The sequence below is a fragment of the Symphodus melops genome, assembly GCF_947650265.1.
Source record: "Symphodus melops genome assembly, chromosome: 5".
NCBI lineage: Eukaryota > Metazoa > Chordata > Actinopteri > Labriformes > Labridae > Symphodus > Symphodus melops.
The window spans coordinates 10284771-10305063 of NC_136695.1; the positions used below are offsets into that span (position 1 = coordinate 10284771).

Here is a 20293-nt window from a genome sequence, read left to right on the forward strand (position 1 = left end):
AACGTTTTAATTTGCTCCACAAAGACATCCCAGCTGTGTAACAAGCTGGAGTCTATCCCGCTGAGGTCAATTCGATGTTTACTGGGACTCTGGTACTTGAGCTGAAGGCCTTGATGGTGAGAGAGCACAGTTAATCGACTTTCTTTCTACCCTGAGCTGTTGTTGCACAAAAATTATTATAGAATCTGAAAAAGAAAACCTTGCTGGGGCCCTTTTGTGCAAAGGGGGGGGGGGATATAGGAAAAACAGTGCAACAGCAGCTTCTGCTGAAAACATGGCCTTCATACTGAAATGCAATTTCACAAGCTCCTCAACAGACAACAACCACCTATTTTGCTGCAACAATGGCTGCCTGCCTCTATACCCATTTGGACGACCGGTGTGGAACAATTGGGTGGCAGAAGGGTAACAGGTAATTTAAAGAGGCAAAGGGGAGAGCTGTAAGTAGCAACTATTCTGCTCAGCAGAATATTTCTAAACAACTTGGACCCCTTAGTGGCACCATGTCCACCAAAGGGCAGCTGCTCAAGTACATCGACATATAAATCACATACATTGTTTATCCATAATCTCCTCTGCTTACTTGGCTCACGTGGAGCTGGTATACAAATGTGACACTTCAAAAATTATATATTTTTAAAAGACAATCAGATCCAATATTGAACAGAAATTACAAAATTACCTAAGAAGAATGCTTGCTAAGCCTAGGCTGAGGAAGATGTGTGTACATGTGTCAGCTAACTCCAGAGCATACACTGTCTCATTTCTAGCCACTTTTGTTCGGCTCTTTGTACTCCATGAGGTGCTGTTTGTACCTCATTTGCTTTGTACCTGGGAGAAGCATGAGTATCACAGAGTATAAGTTCATTAAAAACACACAATGCAGAAAGCATCTAGAAAATCCTCAGGTATGTGATGTACTTGGGCGAATAAAAGTTATTCAGGTTCTATTCAGAGGAGAGCTTGTGCTCTCTGTTGAAGAGAATGTGTCACGAGAACATCAAACATTTTATCACATGAAGTCATTTTAACTGCCAACAAACATACTGAAGAGTAAAGACGCTTTGTACTTTAGTCGATCCTGTGTACGTGTGTATCTGCGAGTGTGTTTGTCCACTAAAGAGTTAGTGTGCTCCAGCTGTAAGGATCCAGTCGCTCTGACTTGTTGAGGACCCTGGCTCCCACTAGTGCAGCGCACAGGCCCAGAGGTGGTGAGACATACAGCAGCTTGGCAGAGTAAGCGAGGGACAGAAACGGATAGCGATGGAGAGACAAAGAATGACGGAGCAGTGGCTGAACCCCACGCAGCTGCTCTTGTTCTTTAGGGAACCCAGCCGGGAAGCATCACTCAAGCGCCTAATGCCTCTAACGTGTGCAGTCATGCGATGTGCATGGGGAGAGAGGAGGGAAGGAGGAGGGTTGGTGAGGGATTTCTGCAGCATCAATCCTGCAACTCTGAAGCTGTGGCTGAGAGACTGATGGGGGGGGACCAGTCTAATTTAGCCTGGGCAACTGGCCTTTGGCCACTGGGCCAAGCTGAGGCAGCCAGTGAGACTGAAAGTGATGACGCCCACCACCCCGATCAGCTACAGTCTGAGCGTGCCATCAAGCGTGCCATCACGCAACGGCAAGGTGCACAGGCAGGAACAGAAGGTGTGTGAGCGTGTAAGTACAAAAAGGGGGTCGGGTGCTAATATCTATATGGGTGAGTGACTTGTTGGGGGGGGGGGTCAGGTGGCTTGAGTGAAGGTGGGAGGACAGAAGAAAGAAAATAAGCAAAATATCAGCATGAACACTGCTTGTGCTGCAGAAGTCAAATCTATCCACAGGTTTTTACGAGTAACTCGAAGGCATGATACGAGTATGACTTTTAACAGTCGCACTTCTCTTCAGCAGCATGATGTCCTCCTCTAATGTTAAGGCCCCTGATAATGAAGAGCTGCGTTTGTACACTTTATATATCACAGATATAGGAAAAGTGGGGTGACACACAGTTTTGACTCCCAGTGAACAGACACTGAGGACCTCCGGTGAAATCCATCCTTCCACCAGGGGGAGCAGGTGTACTGCAGTCAACTCCTGCGAGGTAGCTGAACACCTTAGGTAGTGACAGTAACACATTTGGGTTCATTTGACCAAGTAAGTCAAGTCAGCTATACGACAGGTATTATTGTTCAATAATCAGGAGTCCTCTCCTCTCTAGTATTACCCTGGTAAACTGCCATGGTGTATTTATTTTTTTTAGCCTTTTGTGGATACGTCTAAAACTGGCAGGATGATTTTAAACATTACAATTGTTACCAAAACTCACTTTTTCCACCGCGGTGAGAGTTGAGAACTGTTATGTTTAGACAGTATTATTAACCAGCAATATTTACTATGACAAGTGGTTTGGGTTAATGATAAAACGTTTCTAACTTAAACTGAAGGCAAGGCTGTTAAACTAAATGTGTTCTTGTGAACATCTCAAACACAACTTATCCAGTCTGGCTGGGATTTGCAGAAGACAGCATGTGTCTAATTAAAGACTTTTTTTTTTTTTTTCCCCAACTTGAAGAGACTTGCCAAAACCCTTACCTGACGTCGCTCTGACAGATTGTTTTTGTAAAAAGTCCAGGGTCTGAGCCAAAGCCTTCTTGTTGCAGTGAGTGGAAAGCTCCTCGTTACATTCAAAGCACCTGTCACAACAACAATGGTTCAAAGACAAACACAGAGATTTAGAAATGTGCAATCCTCAAGAAACTTGTGTTACAATGAACTGCTTTTTTTGGATGACGCTAACTGTTTACGACAACTGATTAACACAATCAATAAAAAAAACTATATTCACGTACACAATGGATCTGAAAATGCCTTAAAAATGGCAGCCTTCATGGTGACAAAGACTAAAAGACAGCACATGCTTTCTGTGTTGAAGTGCATTGAAAAACCCACTACTCCTTCTTTTTCCCCCATCAAAGCCCACACAGCGACAACATCCTGATATATGTCATCACATGTTGACACACACACTGGCCGTGTGTGCACTGTTGGCTTGTTCATCACAGTGTACAATAAACACAGTCTCTCACCAGGCCTTCCATGTGCTTAAGCTGATGGTGATGCAGTGAGACTCGGGGTGGAAAGCTTGATGGTGCTTGACGGCGTGCTGGATCCCGGACTGGTTACAGCCCTGTGTTCACAAAAAAAACAAAGTCGGTAACAATTCAAACATGGCATGTTGTGGGCCAACAGGACACATCTTAAGGTTTGAAAATCTTGGCTCATTCTCATTTCAATAAGCCAGGTTTGGGACTATTTAGGAAATGCCATTTTGTATGTGTTCATATTTTGCAAGCTCTTTCTGGATTTATAGGATAAAGTTAAGTGTCATAATTTAAAACAAATTCATTCTAAATAAGTGACATCACATTTTCCTCTCTTTCCATCTTTAAGTCTGTGTTTGTGTCATGTTCACAAACACACAGAAAATAAATATTTTAGAAATTTGGATTCATAAATCATTGAAAAACAAAACAACTGAAAGCTACTGTTCTTTTGAATGTCTAGTGTAGTAATTAACAGTTCATGGTATTGAATATATAAACAAGTAATACAATAAAAGATCATGATTTAAATAACGTGGTTCTCTTGGTCTTTGGCGGGGGGGGGGGGTTCCACATTGTGAACTGTAAATGTACTGGAGAGTTTATGCAGAGGTCTTTTGGTAAATACATGTTTGTAGGCATATTCCAATGGGATTTTTCGTTCTCTTTTTTTAAACAGTATGAAGTATGCAGGGTCCAAAAGATGAAAAAATTCACCAGCAATTTTTTTTTTTGAGTGACCGAAAGAGAAAATTGTGTTTTTAAGTCGCACACACATCAGTTACAGTACATTTAACTGAGAAAGCATTATGCTCTGTGTTAGAGCCATTTTGTACTGTGTTCAGGTAATTTCCCGATTGCCACAGTAGGTGGCGTATTGGACAGCAGGAAAGGGGATAAGTAGAAGAAGAGGTAATTGTTCCTCAGGTGTGTTGCTTACCGGGGAGAAGCACACAGTTTTTGATCGCTGTTTAGAGGCTAAGAATTGAATCTTTCTTTTGTTTGTTTTCAACAAGAAGTAATCAAAGTGCGTGTAAACAGTGACTTTATTGGTGGTGGTAAATAAACACATCTTAAACAAGTCCGCCGATGTTTGATTTACAACGTGGAGCAGCCGAAGGACGACGTGTCAGTTACGAATATCCCGGTAGCAGCCCCTCACTGTGGCTTAGGTTTCTTTTCTTTTTAGTTTCAGTGAAATCAAGTCACTACACTCTGTTCAGATTTACGTCACAGACTGAATAATTTTATAATATCAAGAAATTGATCAATTTAAAAAATACATTTGCTTGTCTTTATTTTTTAAATAATTCAGTGATTGGACCTAAGAACCTCAGAGAGAGTTTTTCTGATGATATAACGGCCCTTAGTGGTATCAGTGTGGCCTCTAGTACCACTGTTAAGAATTTAGGAGTTCTCTTTGATCAGGATATTTCCTTTGATTCCCACATTAAACAAATTTCAAGGACAGCTTATTTTATTTATTTTCACCTTTTCATATCTCTAAGATCAGGCAGATCTTGTCGCAAAATGATGCTGAAAAACTAGTTCATGCATTTGTTACCTGCAGGTTGGATTACTGTAATTCTCTTTCATCAGGGTGCTATGGTAAATCTCTAAAGACCCTTCAACTCGTCCAAAACGCTGCAGCTCGTGTTCTGACTAGAACTAGGAAAAGGGACCACATTACTCCTGTATTGGTTTCTCTTCACTGGCTCCCTATAAAATCTAGAATAGAATTTAAAATCCTTCTTCTCACCTACAAAGCTCTAAAAGGTCAGGCACCATCCTATCTTAAAGAGTTAATTGTACCATACTACCCATCGAGAACATTACGCTCCCAGAATGCAGGCCTGCTCGTGGTACCTACAGTTTCTAAATGCACTATGGGAGGTAGAGCCTTCAGTTATCAGGCGCTGCTCCTCTGGAATCGTCTACCAGTCGGGCTCCGGGAGGCAGACACACTAGATACTTTTAAGAATAGACTTAAAACTTTTCTTTTTGATAAATCTTATAGTTAGGGCTGGCTTAGGACCAGCTCATAGTTATGCTCCCTGCTTTCATATCTTATTACTGCATGTCACTATCTCTAAATTTGCTAACCTCTCAATTTTCTGGGAGCTCCTGAGCTCTCCTAGGTCCCAAGGTTTTCTTGCCACACTATGACGGATTAAGCTGGCTCTTGTAATATAGCCATAAGTAAGGTCCTTTACCTGCTTTTTGTAAACCTAACGATGAGCATGGTCTGTTTACCTGCTCTTTTGTTAATGTTAACAATACAAATAAAGATTGATTGATTCCCAGAGCCCCCTGTTCCCCTTTAACCCCCCCCCTACACACACACACACATTACAACATTACAGACTCAAACTAACATCCATCAGAGAAGAGTTAATTATTATTTTTCATAAACAAGTTCTCTCTTGATTTATCTTTGACAACATTAGACACTTCATATTTCAGCTTATTATTAGACGTGTGTATCTCTGACTGCGCGTGCATTTAGCGTGCACTGTACCTGCAGTGTTTCTGACGCAGCGCTGTTTCACGGAGTTGGAGTGGAGACGTTCACAGACTGAGACTACAGCGACTGTGAGAGGACGTTGCTATCGTTGTGTTAGCTGCAGACACGGAGAGAGTGAACGGAGAAAATTCGACCGTTTGACGGGTTTGCGCCTTGATCCATACTAATCATGGATCAATAATTGCCTCTGTGTTTTAGCCTCTCCTGATTTAATTATATATGTGTGTGTGTGTATATATATGACCCCTGTGTAAGGGTCATATATAGATTATATATAGATATATCTATATATATATAGATATATATATAGATATAAATATAGATTGATTGATAGATCAATAGATGATCGATAGATAGATATGTATAGGATCCAGAATGTTTTTTTCTAATTTTGGCACTGTTAAATTTTGCAGCAAAAACAAAATTAAAGGTTACCTGGGTACCACACTTCAAGCACACCAGGATGTCATTGGATGCTGCTGGCTCTCCATCGATCATGGTCCTCTCCTTTAGGCATTCTGAGCAAACAAGCCACATGTTGGACAAAACTGATTTCTTCACTGAGTTCAGGTCCACTGCTTTGCTCACATGCTGGCAAGTCAACCCTGGTTAAAAATAAAACACAGGTTGTAATAAAATATGTCAGATCCAACACTGTCAGAGACCAAGTTTTCTTTTTTGAAGGAATCAACATTTTTACAGCACTATCTGTAAATTCTTACACTGTAGGTGGGACACTTCAACAGACAAAGCACATATACTCATATATAATCTATAATATCAGGAAACTTTATTTACAGACATTGATATTCTGCTCTTGTAATAATTAAAAACATAATAATTAAAAGATAATCAGAAAAGAAAAAAGAAAAAAGAAAATGGAAAACCGATCACTCTTCAGTGTATAGATGTCTTCAGGAAGTCGTCTCTTGTACAGTAAATGACATGCAATGCTTGAGTTAGTATTACTTCATTAACTTACCACTGACTTCATCTGATGACTCCTCATCTCGAGGTTTCCTCGGTTTATTGGTCCGCTTAGTCATATCGGCGGATTTCAAGGAGAAGGGGTCCTTTAGCCGCATCTGGAGCTCTTGATGAGAGGATGGAGGACCGACATGAGTGACGATGATCACAACAGCACACACCAACTTATAGAAACTCCTCATCTTCTTTTATCTCCATGTTTCAAAGGCTGCTTGTTTTACAAATCTTTCACACTATTTTCATTTATATGCACCTCAACATTTGAATAAACAATTTTAGGATGCATATTGACTGATTTGACAACTGATTTCCATGTTTAACAATTCAAGTTACAGTATGTCAACTTTGTGCTTATTTGCTATTGTTTCTGCATTAACCTACTAGAAAATAATTTAAAATCCACTGTGATGGAGACCATGATGTAGGATTTTCAAAACCAACCGTATTAGTGCTGTACATGACAAAAAAATCTTGCAATAACAGTCTCTGACCTACGGTACTCACCAATTTACCGACAAGTAGTTATAAGACTTTAAATCAATCAGGTGAAACACCTCATCAGGTGGCTGGAAGTCAAGTGAATGAATTCCTCAAAGTGGCCCAATAGTTTGAAGATAATGTTTATTGTTAAATATAAATTATATATGCTATAGTTACTGCTATTTTACAGTATAATATTGGGCCTCGGACACTTGAAACTATAACTAAAAGGTGCACTATGTTGTTTGGTACAGAAATGTGAAATTTAGAGAAATGTAGAGATTCTATGGTGTACGTTTATGACTGCAAACACAAACTGTCCTCAGAGGAGAGTCTGGATGCGTGGACTCATTTATTTCTTTGAGTAAAGTTTGTGTATTTAGTTCATAAAATATAGCATAACATGTTTCAACCCTTCAGAGTTAAGTATAAACTGGAGCACTGAGTACAATCTGCAGAAATGATCAACACTATTCTGACCTCCGACACAGTATATAACTGAACATGAATTAAAAAAAAGTCTGATTAAAAGTTAATTATGCGTTTTATCGATATTTATCTACCTGTTCTCGACACAAGATCGTCTATACAGGTAAGCACAGATGGTATTTTTTATAATATATCAAACAAATGAATTAAAAGAACGAAAAACACCTCCGCACGGATGAACATGACTATGTGGATGAATTATCTTACCTCTTTATTTAAGCTCCTGTGGTCACTATGTTCGCTCACCTGAAGCCTGCTGCTAGCTCGCACGCTAGCTACAGTAGCCTGTCATCTTTAAACATCTAAATTACGCGAAGTCTTTTCTATAACTACACACGAAGAAATTGAGGCATGTTGGCACTAAATAAAGCGCATATATATCGACATATCAGTTAACCTCCGCCCTAAAAAAACAATTGTGTGTTTTCCCTTTACTTTGTAAGTGTTGTCAAGATATCAGCTAGCACACCTCGTCAACATGTGACGCACTACGGCAACTCAGCTGGCCCAATGCTGCGTTTACGTACCAAAACAAATGTAGCAAAACAGGCTGAACTTTCCAATGCTGAGGCATTTCTTTTACAATTATAATGATTATTATGATGCTAACCAGAGAGTGATATGTTTAATTTGTTGTTTTCTTCATAACAAAGTCTAAGGTTGAATTTTTTTGATGGTACTTGATAGCTCTGTTAAAATATACAAAGATAAACCGCAATTACATTACTATATTTTTCCTGATTATTGTTTACATTTTATACGTACGTTATCTAATGTGCGTTTGATATGGCAATAAGTCAAAGGAGACTATTTTGGTCCTTTACGCGATCCGTACGTTTGCGCACGCGCAAGTCGTATTTGGCACGGTGATATAAAACCGTGTGATTTTTAATTGTAGGGTCACGCTACATCAGTTCATAATTACAGGGTTATATCGAAGAAGCGTTGACTTAAGTGTAAGTTATCACAGATGGCCATGAGAAGGTGTTTGGGGTTTGCTGCGGTTGTCCCGCGGCTCATGTGGACCAGCACCGTCCTACCTGGAGGACGAAGCTTTTTGTCCTACCATGTCAACACTCACCTCGGTTGCAAAAGTGAGTTTCACATTAAAATGCAGTGACGTTAATATTTGCTACCGGATCTGTTTTCATCCGAGTTTCGCTGTCAGTGACTTGTAAGTCACTTTAAAGTTTCGAGATTGTTCTTGTCCTGTTTGTTTCTTGTCCAGATCCAGAGTTACTGCTGCGAAGGTTTACCTCAGGGCCACCTAACACGGATGTGAACTACGAGGAGCTGAAGCAGCTTCTGGCTGGCCGGAGATCTGTAGTTATTGATGTCAGAGAGCCCTGGGAGCTGAGGGAGTACGGCTTCATTCCCGGGTCTATTAATATTCCCTGTGAGTGTTATTCTACCTCAAATACACACAGATCCCATATTTGACTCATATATCAACATACACGTGTTGTGTTTTCTGCAGGTGATTTGCTTTATCAATCTTGTCCTGATATCTCAAGCACATTTATAAACAAAATCCTTTAAAAAAAAAATCCTAACACTTTTAGTTTTTTGTTTTTTACTGAAAATTGCTTGAATGTTGAATTACCATGAACATTGAAAACGTCTTGAAACCAACATTGATGAAACCAGCAGACACCATGGTGTAATGTATTAAGAAGGACATGTCCAACTCTCTCTAAAACATTATTCAGTGTATTCAGGCACACTACAGATTATTACACTACCTTTTCCTTCTACTTTTATTGACACGTTTTTTTTTACTTTGCAGTGGGACAAGTGAACACCGCTCTCCAGCTGGCTCCAGAAGAGTTCAAAGAAAAATATGGTGGTGAATTGCCCCAGCAGACAGATAACATTGTATTTACTTGTCTGGCAGGAGTCAGAAGCAAGAACGCTCTCAATACAGCTGCTTCGCTGGGATACAATGAGTGAGACCGGTTTCTTTGCCTCATATCTGTAAAAAATGATTGGTTTTCATCTCATTTGTTATACAGTAAATTACTTGAATTTTTCAATCTTTAGATTCTTGACAAAGACGAAAAAGCAATTCAAGATGACTGAATGTGCTTAACTGAATGGTTAATTTGACTTTTTTTATCACAAGACATTTTTACATTCTGGCATCACATAATAAAGTGAGCTGCTGTTCTCAAGTTTCTGATGTGATGTTAAAGAAAACACAAGCCTAAGCGAGCATTAGATTATAATATATCAACATGCCATTTTATCTGTAAAGCCAAACTCAACATACATTGTCATGCGACTGCTCTTTTACTTTCTGCTCTTTTTTCTTCATTTCAGTGTTCAGCATTACCCCGGTGGATGGCAAGACTGGGTGAAAAATGAACAACACAACTGAACAACGATAGAGTAAAGAAGAAGAAAGATCATTTTATCAAAAAACTAAATAAAATAAACCGAGATCTGACTGCAAAGTGGAGATGTATAACAAGGAGTCTTGTAAAGGCTATTCAAAAAGTTTGTTTTTTGTTGTCATTAGAAGCAGTGATTAGAAGTTGTTGTTCTTAAACTGTGAATCTCAAAGACTGAAACTAGGGCTCAGCATACAACAACAATCGTGTCTTCTGATAAAACTGACTTTTAAACCCTTTACAACTTCTTAAACTACTAATTAACCAATGACTATTTCAACCTTACTACAAATATCATATAATGAAGTGCTCATGTATCTCCAGACTGTCTATGCAAGTGACTACTAAACTGTGTATGTGTGTGAGTTAACAATAAGTCTCTCAATGCACAACGTGAAACACTCCTCATTTCAAGTTAATTTATTGTAAATATGTATTATTAATGAATGTCTGGTTGTGCATGGATGAAACTTAGTTGTTGCCAACATGATTCAATAAAAAATAATTACTGTTTTTATTAATAGGGATCTTGACTTTGTGCCTTTTATATCCTTCCAGGTTGTTTTTTACTACTTTGACGATGGCTGACGAGCTCTGTATTTATTTGAATAATTTGTGATAATAATAGGCATGGAGTGGCTTGCTGAGGTGACAGCAGCTTGGAAATGATCTACGTGCTGTAGGGCCATGTCTAATAGCCCCAGTGTTCCAGTATGAATTTACCACCAACCCTCCAGGAAACATTAACGGGTTCATTCATCATCCATGATAATGAATGTGTTTGTTTTGAACTGAGTGGAAGGCCTCTACTACAGTATGTCCGTAACATCAGTGGACCGTGTCTCATTGTTTTCACTCCAACAAAGTAAATGAACATTGAATTTTTAAATAGCCCAATTTTTGGAGATTTAATTAGTCATAGTTTACATATTATCCAAGTGCCTAACAAACTTTAAAGCAATTTCTTGTAAATTAATTGTCACTGAAGAGAGAACTGATCTCTGAGTGACTTTACACATGTACAAGTAAAGAATCTGCTTCAGAATTTCCAATACTATTGCTAATTTCTTAAAACACAATCAATCTTTATTTGTATTGCATCAATTCAAAACAAGTTTTATCTGTAGACACAAAAAGCAGATAAAGAACCATACTCTTTCTGTTAACAATACAAAAGAGCAGGTAAAAAGACTATGTCCATCATTATGTTTACAAAACGCAGGTAAAAGACCTTACTTATTGCTATATTACAAGAGCCCAGCTTAATCCGTCATAGAGTGGCAAGAGAAAATCTCCCTTCAAGTGTAAATAAAGCTCATGACCTATGTTTTGGCTTGGGAAATAAGAAAAACAAAAATTGCAATGAATAAAGTATGTCCATGCCCTGTTTAACTCAGGTTCACATTTATGTCTGCAGGTGAATTTGTGTTTGAAGTGGCACTTCAGTAAAGCTCTATAAATGCTGTCATAGAAAATACCACAATGATTAGGGATGTTATTTGGTTGCCAAAGAAAAGAGCTGATGAGTTGAGGTACATTTTTCACACACTGTATAATTACACCTCTTCCCAAAAGTCTCATACAGCTGCTAGTTGTGAGGTCAATGAGGGAAAATAGATGCTTGCTCAATCCATCAATACAGCTTTCAGAAGTACAACACATAACCCAAAAGCTGGATTTTGTTTCAGATGTGTTGAAAACCTATATTTCCTGACAGGTTATTTATTTATGTGGTTAATTTTGCTTATAGGATATTTCAAAGACAGCAGCTTTTACTGACCATTGATTAAGTGACCCTCGGTGTCATTGAAGAATTGCCCTGAAATGACCTGGCCACTGTTATCTCTCCTTACATCATTGTGCCGTGTCAACTGTAAATACCAGACTTCCAGACCCCCTCCCTTTCTCTGCCTCCTTATTTTCCCCCAGAAGCAGTTAATTCCATTTTCTTTTTTCTCTGCATACTCCAGTTTTAATATGTTGAAAACAGACCAGACTAATAAGCACTAATTTATGTCAAATCTTGCCGGGGCTCTTTGTTGCTCTGTTTCTCATCAGGTCACCCTCAAGCTTCAGCTCAGCATTCAATTAAAGTCCCTCGTCCCATCAGAGCAGATCACATCATCGCTGCACCTACCGGCTGCTTTGGCTGAGTGGGACATGCCGGCTCTTCCCTTAGCCTGCTTGTTTATCTACATCTCGGTGAACACTTACGGGGGTTCCATTAACCTTGCAAAAGTCTTTACTGTGACTATAAAGGTGGAAAGATATGCTCACTCTCTATGTTTTGCAAGGAACCTAATGCCTAAAGCCTCCACCAATGCCATCATTCACTATCCCAGTTCAGCTCTGCTTCTCACAAGCTGCTGACAGATATCTGAGCAGCAGGTCAGGCTTGAGTTGATGCAGAGGTTCGAGATTCCTCTGATGTTGGTTCATAAACTGGGTTGTCTTTGGCAGACCTGGGACATGGCTAGCTATGGGAAGTATAAAACCTGAAAGTGGATTGACCATCAGGGAGTACAGACAAGGTGGAACAGCAGTGAAGTCCAGTAAACCACTGACCACAGCCTGAGTATTTCTACCATCCTTTCTCAGAGAACCCGAGGAAACACAGTCACAGCCGCCACCATGAGCCGCAGCCCAGAGAGGATCTCGTCCTATCGGCGTCACTTTGAGGATAGCAGCAGCTCATCCTACCAGGTCCGGGTGTCCAGTCCATCCCCCAACAGGAGAGATGCCCGTCATGCCTCTGCTGGCTATGCCTGCAGAGCAGGGGCAAGCAGCATGCGTGTGGAGTCGGTGGGCCGCAGGAACATGTCGGCTGCACGCAGGACTCGAATGGTTGGAGCAGGGTAAGCTCTGTGTGCCTACACAGAAGTAGGTTTATCAGTAACAGTTACATTTAATCTCTGAATAATTTGTCATAGTGTTTTAACCTTTTGTTCAGAGTTTGGTAAGTCCATCTTCCTCACGCTATGCCTTTAATTATGGAAAAATGTTTTATTCAATGACAGATACACTTTTTTTCCCTCTTAAATTCTTCACCTCTTTTTCAGGGTCAGCGCAGGAGCCATGGTGTGTGTTGGACCGAGTGGAGAACCTGCTATGGACCTGGATGTGGCTGCAGCTGAGAACCAGGAATTCCTAAACACCCGCACAAGTGAAAGACAGGAGATGGTTGTCCTCAATGACAGACTGGCTGTCTACATTGACAAGGTAAAACAGACTTCAACAGATATCTTTGCATTGTAAAAAATCATTGTATATGTAAGGCCTTGCTTGAAAGCGCATGTTCTACAGGTTCGATCCCTTGAGCAACAAAACAAGCTATTGGAAACGGAGATTGAGGCCTACCAGAACCGCTTTGAGAAGCCATCAGGTCTGCGTCTCTTATATGAGGAACAACTGAGGGAGTTGAAAAAGATTGCTGACCAGATGAGAGTTCAGCGGGTAAGACAATTCCTTAAGCCACAGGGTCTGTTTCTTCTTTTCCATTTCAGCCACTCAGTAGAGCGTAAAGACATAATGCCTTGTTTCCGGCAAGGTTCACACATCACTGAGCTGCAGAAAAATAATCCAAGCAACAGTACAAGACGTCAACTTGGTGTTTTCAAGGTTCCTTACCTGGTAACAGTCTCACTCCTGGCAGGCAAATGGAGAGGCGCCTGAGCGTGCTAAGGTGTCATGGAGTACAGCTGTCTTCAGTTATGTTTCATGCACTGCTGAGACGGCTAGATTATACATTTGCACACACACACACACACACACACACACACACATACACACACAATCTAACACTAATAAATGCAAAGGAGGACGAGCCACATTTTGCACAAATCCTCACAGACACAAACACCTTCAAACAAACTAAAAGAAAAGCTATATGGATCACCTATAATGTTATTTCTGGCTTCCGGGTTTTCAGGACATCTCTGTGGCGGCAAAGCAATCCACAGCTGCTGAACTTGAGGCAATCAAAATCAAATATGAGGAGGCAGTGGAGCTGCGAAGGAAAGCAGAGTTAGACATTGAAACCTTCCGTCCAGTAGGTTACATTAAATAAGTCAATATCTTCCTCATCTTCATAGTCGTTTCAATCCAGAATAAATAAATAAATAACTTTATTTTTTCAGGATGTCGACAAAGCCACCTCCTCACGCATTGTCTTGGAGAAGAAGCTGGAGCAGCTGGAAGTTGAAATTGAATTCCTAAAGCGTGTCCATCAACAGGTGGATAACATGGTCAAATTACACAGTTAGGTTGCCTTTAATTTTCATAATTACAAAAGATGTCTTTGCTTCCAGGAAATCGATGAGCTGATGAAACAGATCTACGCAGCTCACGCCTCTGCTGAGAGTGCGTTTGCCCTGCCTGACCTGGCTGCTGCTTTGAAACAAATCCAAACCCAGTATGACGACATTGCTGCCAAAAATCTCCAGGTAAAATAGTCCAACATTGGCACTGTTGAAGTAAATTTCTCTATGTTATAAGTCAAGCGAAGTTCATTTATATAGCACATTTCAGCAACAAGGCAATTCAAAATGCTTTTAAGTAAAGGTCGGAACATTTTTATTCTCTTTTAGGAGATGGATTCATGGTATAAAAACAAATTTGAAGATCTAACCAGTAAGACGTCAAAACATGTGGATAAGGTCAGAAGCTTCAGAGAGGCAATAGCAGGAGCAAAAAAAGATGTGAGTATCAAAAGTTGAAATGAATAAATTAGGTTTGATTAACAACTTGAATTGCTATCAAGACAATATTCACACAAAACTTCCCTTAGATCCAGAGCAAAGAGCGTGACTTGGATGCCCTGAGGACCAGGAATGAAGCTCTCGAGGCTCAGATCCGAGAGATGCAGGAGAAATACAGGAAGGAACAGGAGCAACTACAGGTAAGGAAAGAATTCTGTAATTACAGAGGGCTGCACAGAGCCAATCAAAATACTCTTTTTTGCAAACAAACACAAAGCGTGCACAATAATACATTCACACATTAATGCTATGTATGTACATTAAGGTTCGTATTGAGACCCTCCAGCTTGAACTGAAATCCATTAAAGAGAAAATTGCCCTGCACCTGCGTGAGTACCAGGACCTACTGAATGTCAAGATGTCTCTGGAGATTGAGATCACCACATACAGGTAAGGGGAGATTAAGTTTTGTGAGATATATTTGTACCTTTAATATATTACAATGGAATATACAGAATCATTTTTCAATAGATGTTCCTGTTAAAAGCAGTTTTGTTGTCCCACAGAAAACTTATTGAAGGAGAGGATCTGCGGCTCTCTGGCATGGTACAAACCTTGTCTCTCACCAGCTGCAGCATGAGTGCCATCGGTGGTGGGATGAGCTTCGGTGGAGGAGGCATGGGTGGTGTTGGCAGAATGAGTGGTGGAATGATTGGTGGTGTTGGAAGCACAGGGAGTGGTGTAGGAATGGGCATGGGTTCAGGAGGTATGGGCACAGGTTCAGGCAGTGGTGCTGGAGGAATGGGTGGTAGGGCAGGTGGGGCAAATGTGGGTGTTGGTCATGCATCAGGAGCTGGGGGTCTAGGTGTTGGAGCAGTTGGGGTGGGCATAGGTGAAGGCAGTGGAAGATTGGACACTGGTGGAATGAGTGGTGTTGGCTCTGCTGTTGGACTGGATGCTGGAGGTCAGGGCACTGGTGCTGGAGTTGTGGGTGCTAGGGGTTTGGGCTCTGGGACTGGAGGCATGGGTGGTGGAAGTCTAGACTCTAGTTCTGGAGTAGGTGCTGGAGGTTTGGGTACAGGCAGTGGCAGTATGAGAACTGGAGGGGTAGGCTCTGCTGCTGGGGTTGGAGGCAAAGGTGGAAGCGCTGCTGGTGGAGTTGGAACTGGTGCAGTTGGCACTGGTATGGCATTCAGTGGAGGAAATGGGGGCGTTGGTGGAGAAAAGGGTAATGCAATTGGTGGAGGCATAGCAAGGGATGGCAATAAAGATCCAGGAATGGGTCCTGCTGGGATGGGTGGCAGAATTGGAGGCAGTGGAGGAACTGAAGATGTGGGTGGAGGTGATGCAGTTGCTGCACTGTCAGGCATTGGTGGGATGGGAAAGAGTGGTGGAAGAAAAGGTGACATCAGAGATTCCGGAAATGAATATGGAGCCAATGAATTAGTTGGCAACCATGAGGCCTATCCCGAACAGGCTGTGGAGCTGACGGAGAGAAGGACTGTGCTTATTAGGTAAAGGTACCAACAGGTATCTTTTCTATTTCTCATACACGTTATTTTTAGTTTATATTATAGCATTCATATTTTAGCAAATAACTTCATATAAATGACTTAATATGATGCTTTACATTATGCTTCTTCATCTGTCTCCATTGTCTTCCCTTTACAACAGAACAGTCAAAAATGAGGATGACGTGCTTGAAATGGACCACCAGGAACAAACCTATACCATTACTGGTGCAGCTGATGACTCTGATGACGACTGAGCAACACAAATTCCCAAGTGACCTCCTCTCACCCTTAAACCTCCACGCCCCTCTGAGCTTTGCACTGACCAAGCCCCATGTCTGGACATTGACCTTCGCCCTTTGCCCTGGCCAAGGAGACCATGGATGACCCTACGATGCTGAGTGAAACACTCCCTTCATAGAGTTTAAATATGCCACACCCTGAACACTCACAACATGGTCTCCAAACTTTTGTGTGCCTTTAACCCCCCTTTTACCCAACCTGCTACAATAAAGCTATCAGCATTCAATTACCTTGTGCTTTTTATCATTTGATGTCTTTTCCTTTGTTTGTTTGATGGGTCTTTTAAGGACACTTGTTATTTTCCAATACTAATGAAAAGCAGGTAGAAGTATATGTTAGCTCATTTGGGAGAGAAGCTTATTTTCATTGCTTTGGCTTGAAAGATGGAAAGTGAAGAGGGAGAAAGGAGGAAGTGAGGGGACAAAGACAGTGAGAGAAAGATTGAGTCACCTGAGGGTCAAGGCGGTCGCCCTGACACTTTCTGCAGACTGAGGAATCCATCAGTCAAATTTTCTTCTGTAGCAAAGTGACTGCACACAGCCGTTTTCTGTCCTCATTCCATCCACATCCACACCTTTTCCTCCTGCTGCTGATTGGGAGCGATTGGATCTAGCTAGCAGATGCCAAACACACTCAGTGTCCTGCTCAGGGCCTGAGAGCAGAAACATGCAACACACCATCCTCTGACAGAAACTGCAACAACACATAAGACCAGCGTAATTATGGCAGCAGTAACACTACTGTGCCTTTATTATTATAATAGGACACATCTGAACTAAATATAGGCCACAAACTATATTGTATTTTATGAGACTCCTTAGTTTATTTAGATGCACAAAACGTTTGTTTTTTGAAAAATGTTTTCAGCTGTAAATATTAAGGGAAGTACTTGTATATTTTTTTAATTACAATTTTGATTGAACTACATTTCCTCTTATACAGTTCCCCAATAACAATATAACTTAAGCAACAACATATTACATTTCTACTTAAAGGAAAATGCTTCCGTAATAGCCTAACGGCACATTTGACATTTTACCAACGTTTTACTGTAGCAAAATCCCCTTTTTGCAATCACCTGGGATTCAAGTAACAATTGAATTAGAAAAAAACCCCACAATACAAAGTATGACATAGTTCTTACCCTATGTCTTTCTGTTTTATTTGCAGCTTGTATTATTTGTAGCCATTTTACCACTGTTCTTAATAATCATAAATGCGATTATGCACAGATTAAATGTAGAAACAATCAATATTTCGCTCGGACATCATTTCCACAAACTCATCCCACCTGAACAAACACGACACAATTACTCTGAGGCTGTAACTGTCAATCGGAGATATAATGAGGAGTCGCGAGACCGTCATATCATTAGATTACATTTCGTTACAGCATCTTATCAATGTGCATCCAACCCGAAAAATATAAACCAGGCTACATATTTAGGCTTAAGTTCAGGGGAATAAATTCACCTTTCATAATGCGATGGAATGTATTATCATCATAATTATATAAAAAGGGAGAGTGTCGGGCTGTGTGCGTGTGTGCCGTGCGGAGCTCTCCATGGTGCTTCGTCTTCAGGCTGGAAAATGACGCAGAGAAAAAGACGAGTGCTGGAATTACTCAAATAAACAAATACAATTTAACTTTCTAATTTAACAAATGAGCCAATGTGATGCAATCTATAATAGGCTTAATGACAGCGCTTGTAAAAATATAATAATAATAATAATAATAATAATAATAATATCAACAACAAGGATACTAATAATACTCACACAGTTGTGTTTAACTGATATTATTATTATTTTATTTCTATTTCTATTAGCTTATATTAGCCTGCATTACACGAGATAAAGATTAAAGAGATACAGAAGAAAATGCTATAAAAATGGGACAAAGTCATAACATTATTCCAATTTTCTTTCAGATAGGCTAATCACCATGACTGGCTAAAACATCCGGCCTAATTCAAACATGCAGGCCAGTCAAGGTTGCATGTCTAAAAAATGCTCTTTGCCATTTTTGTTGTTTTGCTCACACTTTAAGTTCGCATAAACACACCACAAAGCTAATTGGGTCACTAACCTCCATTTTACAAGAAAAATGCGGTTTTACTCTGAGCTTGAGAAGAACGCTCCCTATATTCAGAAAGAAGGGCAAAAGTTGTGACTTTCTTTGCAACCTGTGATTTTCTGTCACTTTGTGCACATGCTTTTGGTGGCTAAATCCCAATTAGAGTCGGCTGACACGCTGCTCCATTCATGCAGGGCCCTGCGTGCATACATTTGCCTAGGAATGAACTTCTCAAATAGATCTCCTGCTAAATGCGTCGGACAGCAGAGAGAATCGGCTTGACTGACACTTTCTTTCTGAGGCGCTCGAGTGAAAAAAGGTATGAATTTATAAGGTACACCGAAACATATCAATTCAGGCAACTTCACGCGCCTTTATCTGCGTCTGCTCATGCGAGACAAAGTGATTTTAAGTCAGGAAATTGTGCCTTGAAAAAGGCCGGCTCTGGAACTTTGTGGGGACTTTGAATACCGAAATGGTTCAGCCCACTTCTTGGAAAAAAGAGATGAGGCATTTTGAATGAAATCACGCATGAACAGCGTTGAATCAGGTGCCGGTTATTCGGCTCCTCTCTAATGCGATTTTGAATATTAGTCTGGGTTAAAACCCAATCATGTCATCTGGTGGGAGTCCCATACAAGCATCATTACTATTCAAACGCGTCGCTAATGTCCCACCCGCATCAAGGCAGCTGGTCTCCTCTCGGTGCAGCTTGCAACGTTCCCCAGGTTGCTCAAAGAGTACAACACCTTTAAAATGACAGGCGGAGCGTTTAAATAAAGAACAAGAGTGGCGAGGAGTAAGATAAACAGGCCTGTCCAAAGTTGTTCTGTTTTCCTGGACAGTGGGATCAGATCTGAAAGGAATATAAAGAAGTTCTGATTCTTCAACTGACAGTCTGTCCAGAAACCCAAACGCACGAGGATTTAACATTGACTTTTTCACAAAAGCAAGTGTGACTAAATAAATGTGAGAGGTGCCAAAGGTGTGGGCTTACATGTGGAAAAATAAATGGACAAAGTAACTTCTTAGACGTGGGAATCTGTGAGAAATAGGCCACATTGCTAAGTGGGACAATGATTGGGCTCTGCTGAATAGAGCCTAACAAAGTTTATGGGTCGACATAAAAAATGTGTTTTCTTCTGAGCTCTGAGGGGTCTAAATGGTAGGCCATTGAAACCAGCCCAGGAGAGTTGGTGGTGAACCCTTGGCACCCCTTAAGTATAGTCAGGGAGCATGAATGGAGATCCCTGGTGGGGCATTGCTCTCAGTATTTACCGCGTTGCTTTGCAGGCAGGTTGTTCCTCTATATTCATGGCTCATTAATGGCCAACCAGTTAAATCAGAGCCCCACCGTTTAGACAGTTAAAACCCAAGAAAGGCTGACAAGAGCCAGGCATGGCCGCCCATAAAAAACGTCTCCCTTCTCTCACAGTGCTGATTCTTCTCAGGTCGTTATTTAAGTTCAGTAAAGTGAAGCCGAGGGGATTTAGAAGATGCGGACTTGCAGAATGCTATACTGCTCGACTTTGCAATATTGTCCCAGAATAAAGAATAGGAGATGTAATTAATGTGTCTTTTTCTGTGAAAAGGGGATGAGGAACAAAACCGCCGGTCAGGCTATTTAATTTCATTTAATTCCCAATCCCATTTGCCTTCAGCCCTGTTTTCACTTTGACACTTAGTCTTTTGACTGCGTCAGAACGCACAGCGGAGCGCGGACTCACCGCAGCGACTTCTCCGCAAACA

At 40.8% G+C, this 20293-nt stretch overlaps 3 protein-coding genes across 3 annotated transcripts in view; 2 read left to right on the forward strand and 1 right to left on the reverse strand.

Moving 5' to 3' along the window:
• Nucleotides 1–8285, reverse strand: part of usp45 (ubiquitin specific peptidase 45) — a 39040-nt gene extending 30755 nt beyond the window's left edge. Inside the window, exons 1-5 of the mRNA XM_079344005.1 lie at nt 7774–8285; nt 6593–6703; nt 6046–6215; nt 3072–3172; nt 2578–2678 (exon numbers count right to left, since the gene is read on the reverse strand). Of these exons, the coding sequence (XP_079200131.1) occupies nt 2578–2678; nt 3072–3172; nt 6046–6215; nt 6593–6695 (475 nt within the window). The 5' untranslated portion in view covers nt 6696–6703; nt 7774–8285. The remainder of the gene's footprint in view (nt 1–2577; nt 2679–3071; nt 3173–6045; nt 6216–6592; nt 6704–7773) is intronic.
• Nucleotides 8286–8414: 129 nt separating this feature from the next.
• On the forward strand, nt 8415–10477 carry tstd3 (thiosulfate sulfurtransferase like domain containing 3). The gene is made up of 4 exons (XM_079344009.1): nt 8415–8660; nt 8795–8962; nt 9353–9512; nt 9886–10477. The coding sequence occupies exons 1-4, from the start codon at nt 8537–8539 to the stop codon at nt 9941–9943; spliced, it is 510 nt and encodes a 169-aa protein (XP_079200135.1). The 5' UTR covers nt 8415–8536; the 3' UTR covers nt 9944–10477.
• A 2110-nt stretch (nt 10478–12587) lies between these two features.
• LOC306823315 (desmin) lies at nt 12588–16421 on the forward strand (the record flags this gene model as incomplete). Its single annotated transcript, XM_079342772.1, has 11 exons — nt 12588–12811; nt 13016–13175; nt 13260–13409; nt 13885–14004; nt 14093–14188; nt 14264–14398; nt 14543–14653; nt 14743–14853; nt 14979–15103; nt 15220–16167; nt 16328–16421. The coding sequence occupies 11 exons, from the start codon at nt 12588–12590 to the stop codon at nt 16419–16421; spliced, it is 2274 nt and encodes a 757-aa protein (XP_079198898.1).
• Between the last annotated feature and the right edge of the window lie 3872 nt (nt 16422–20293).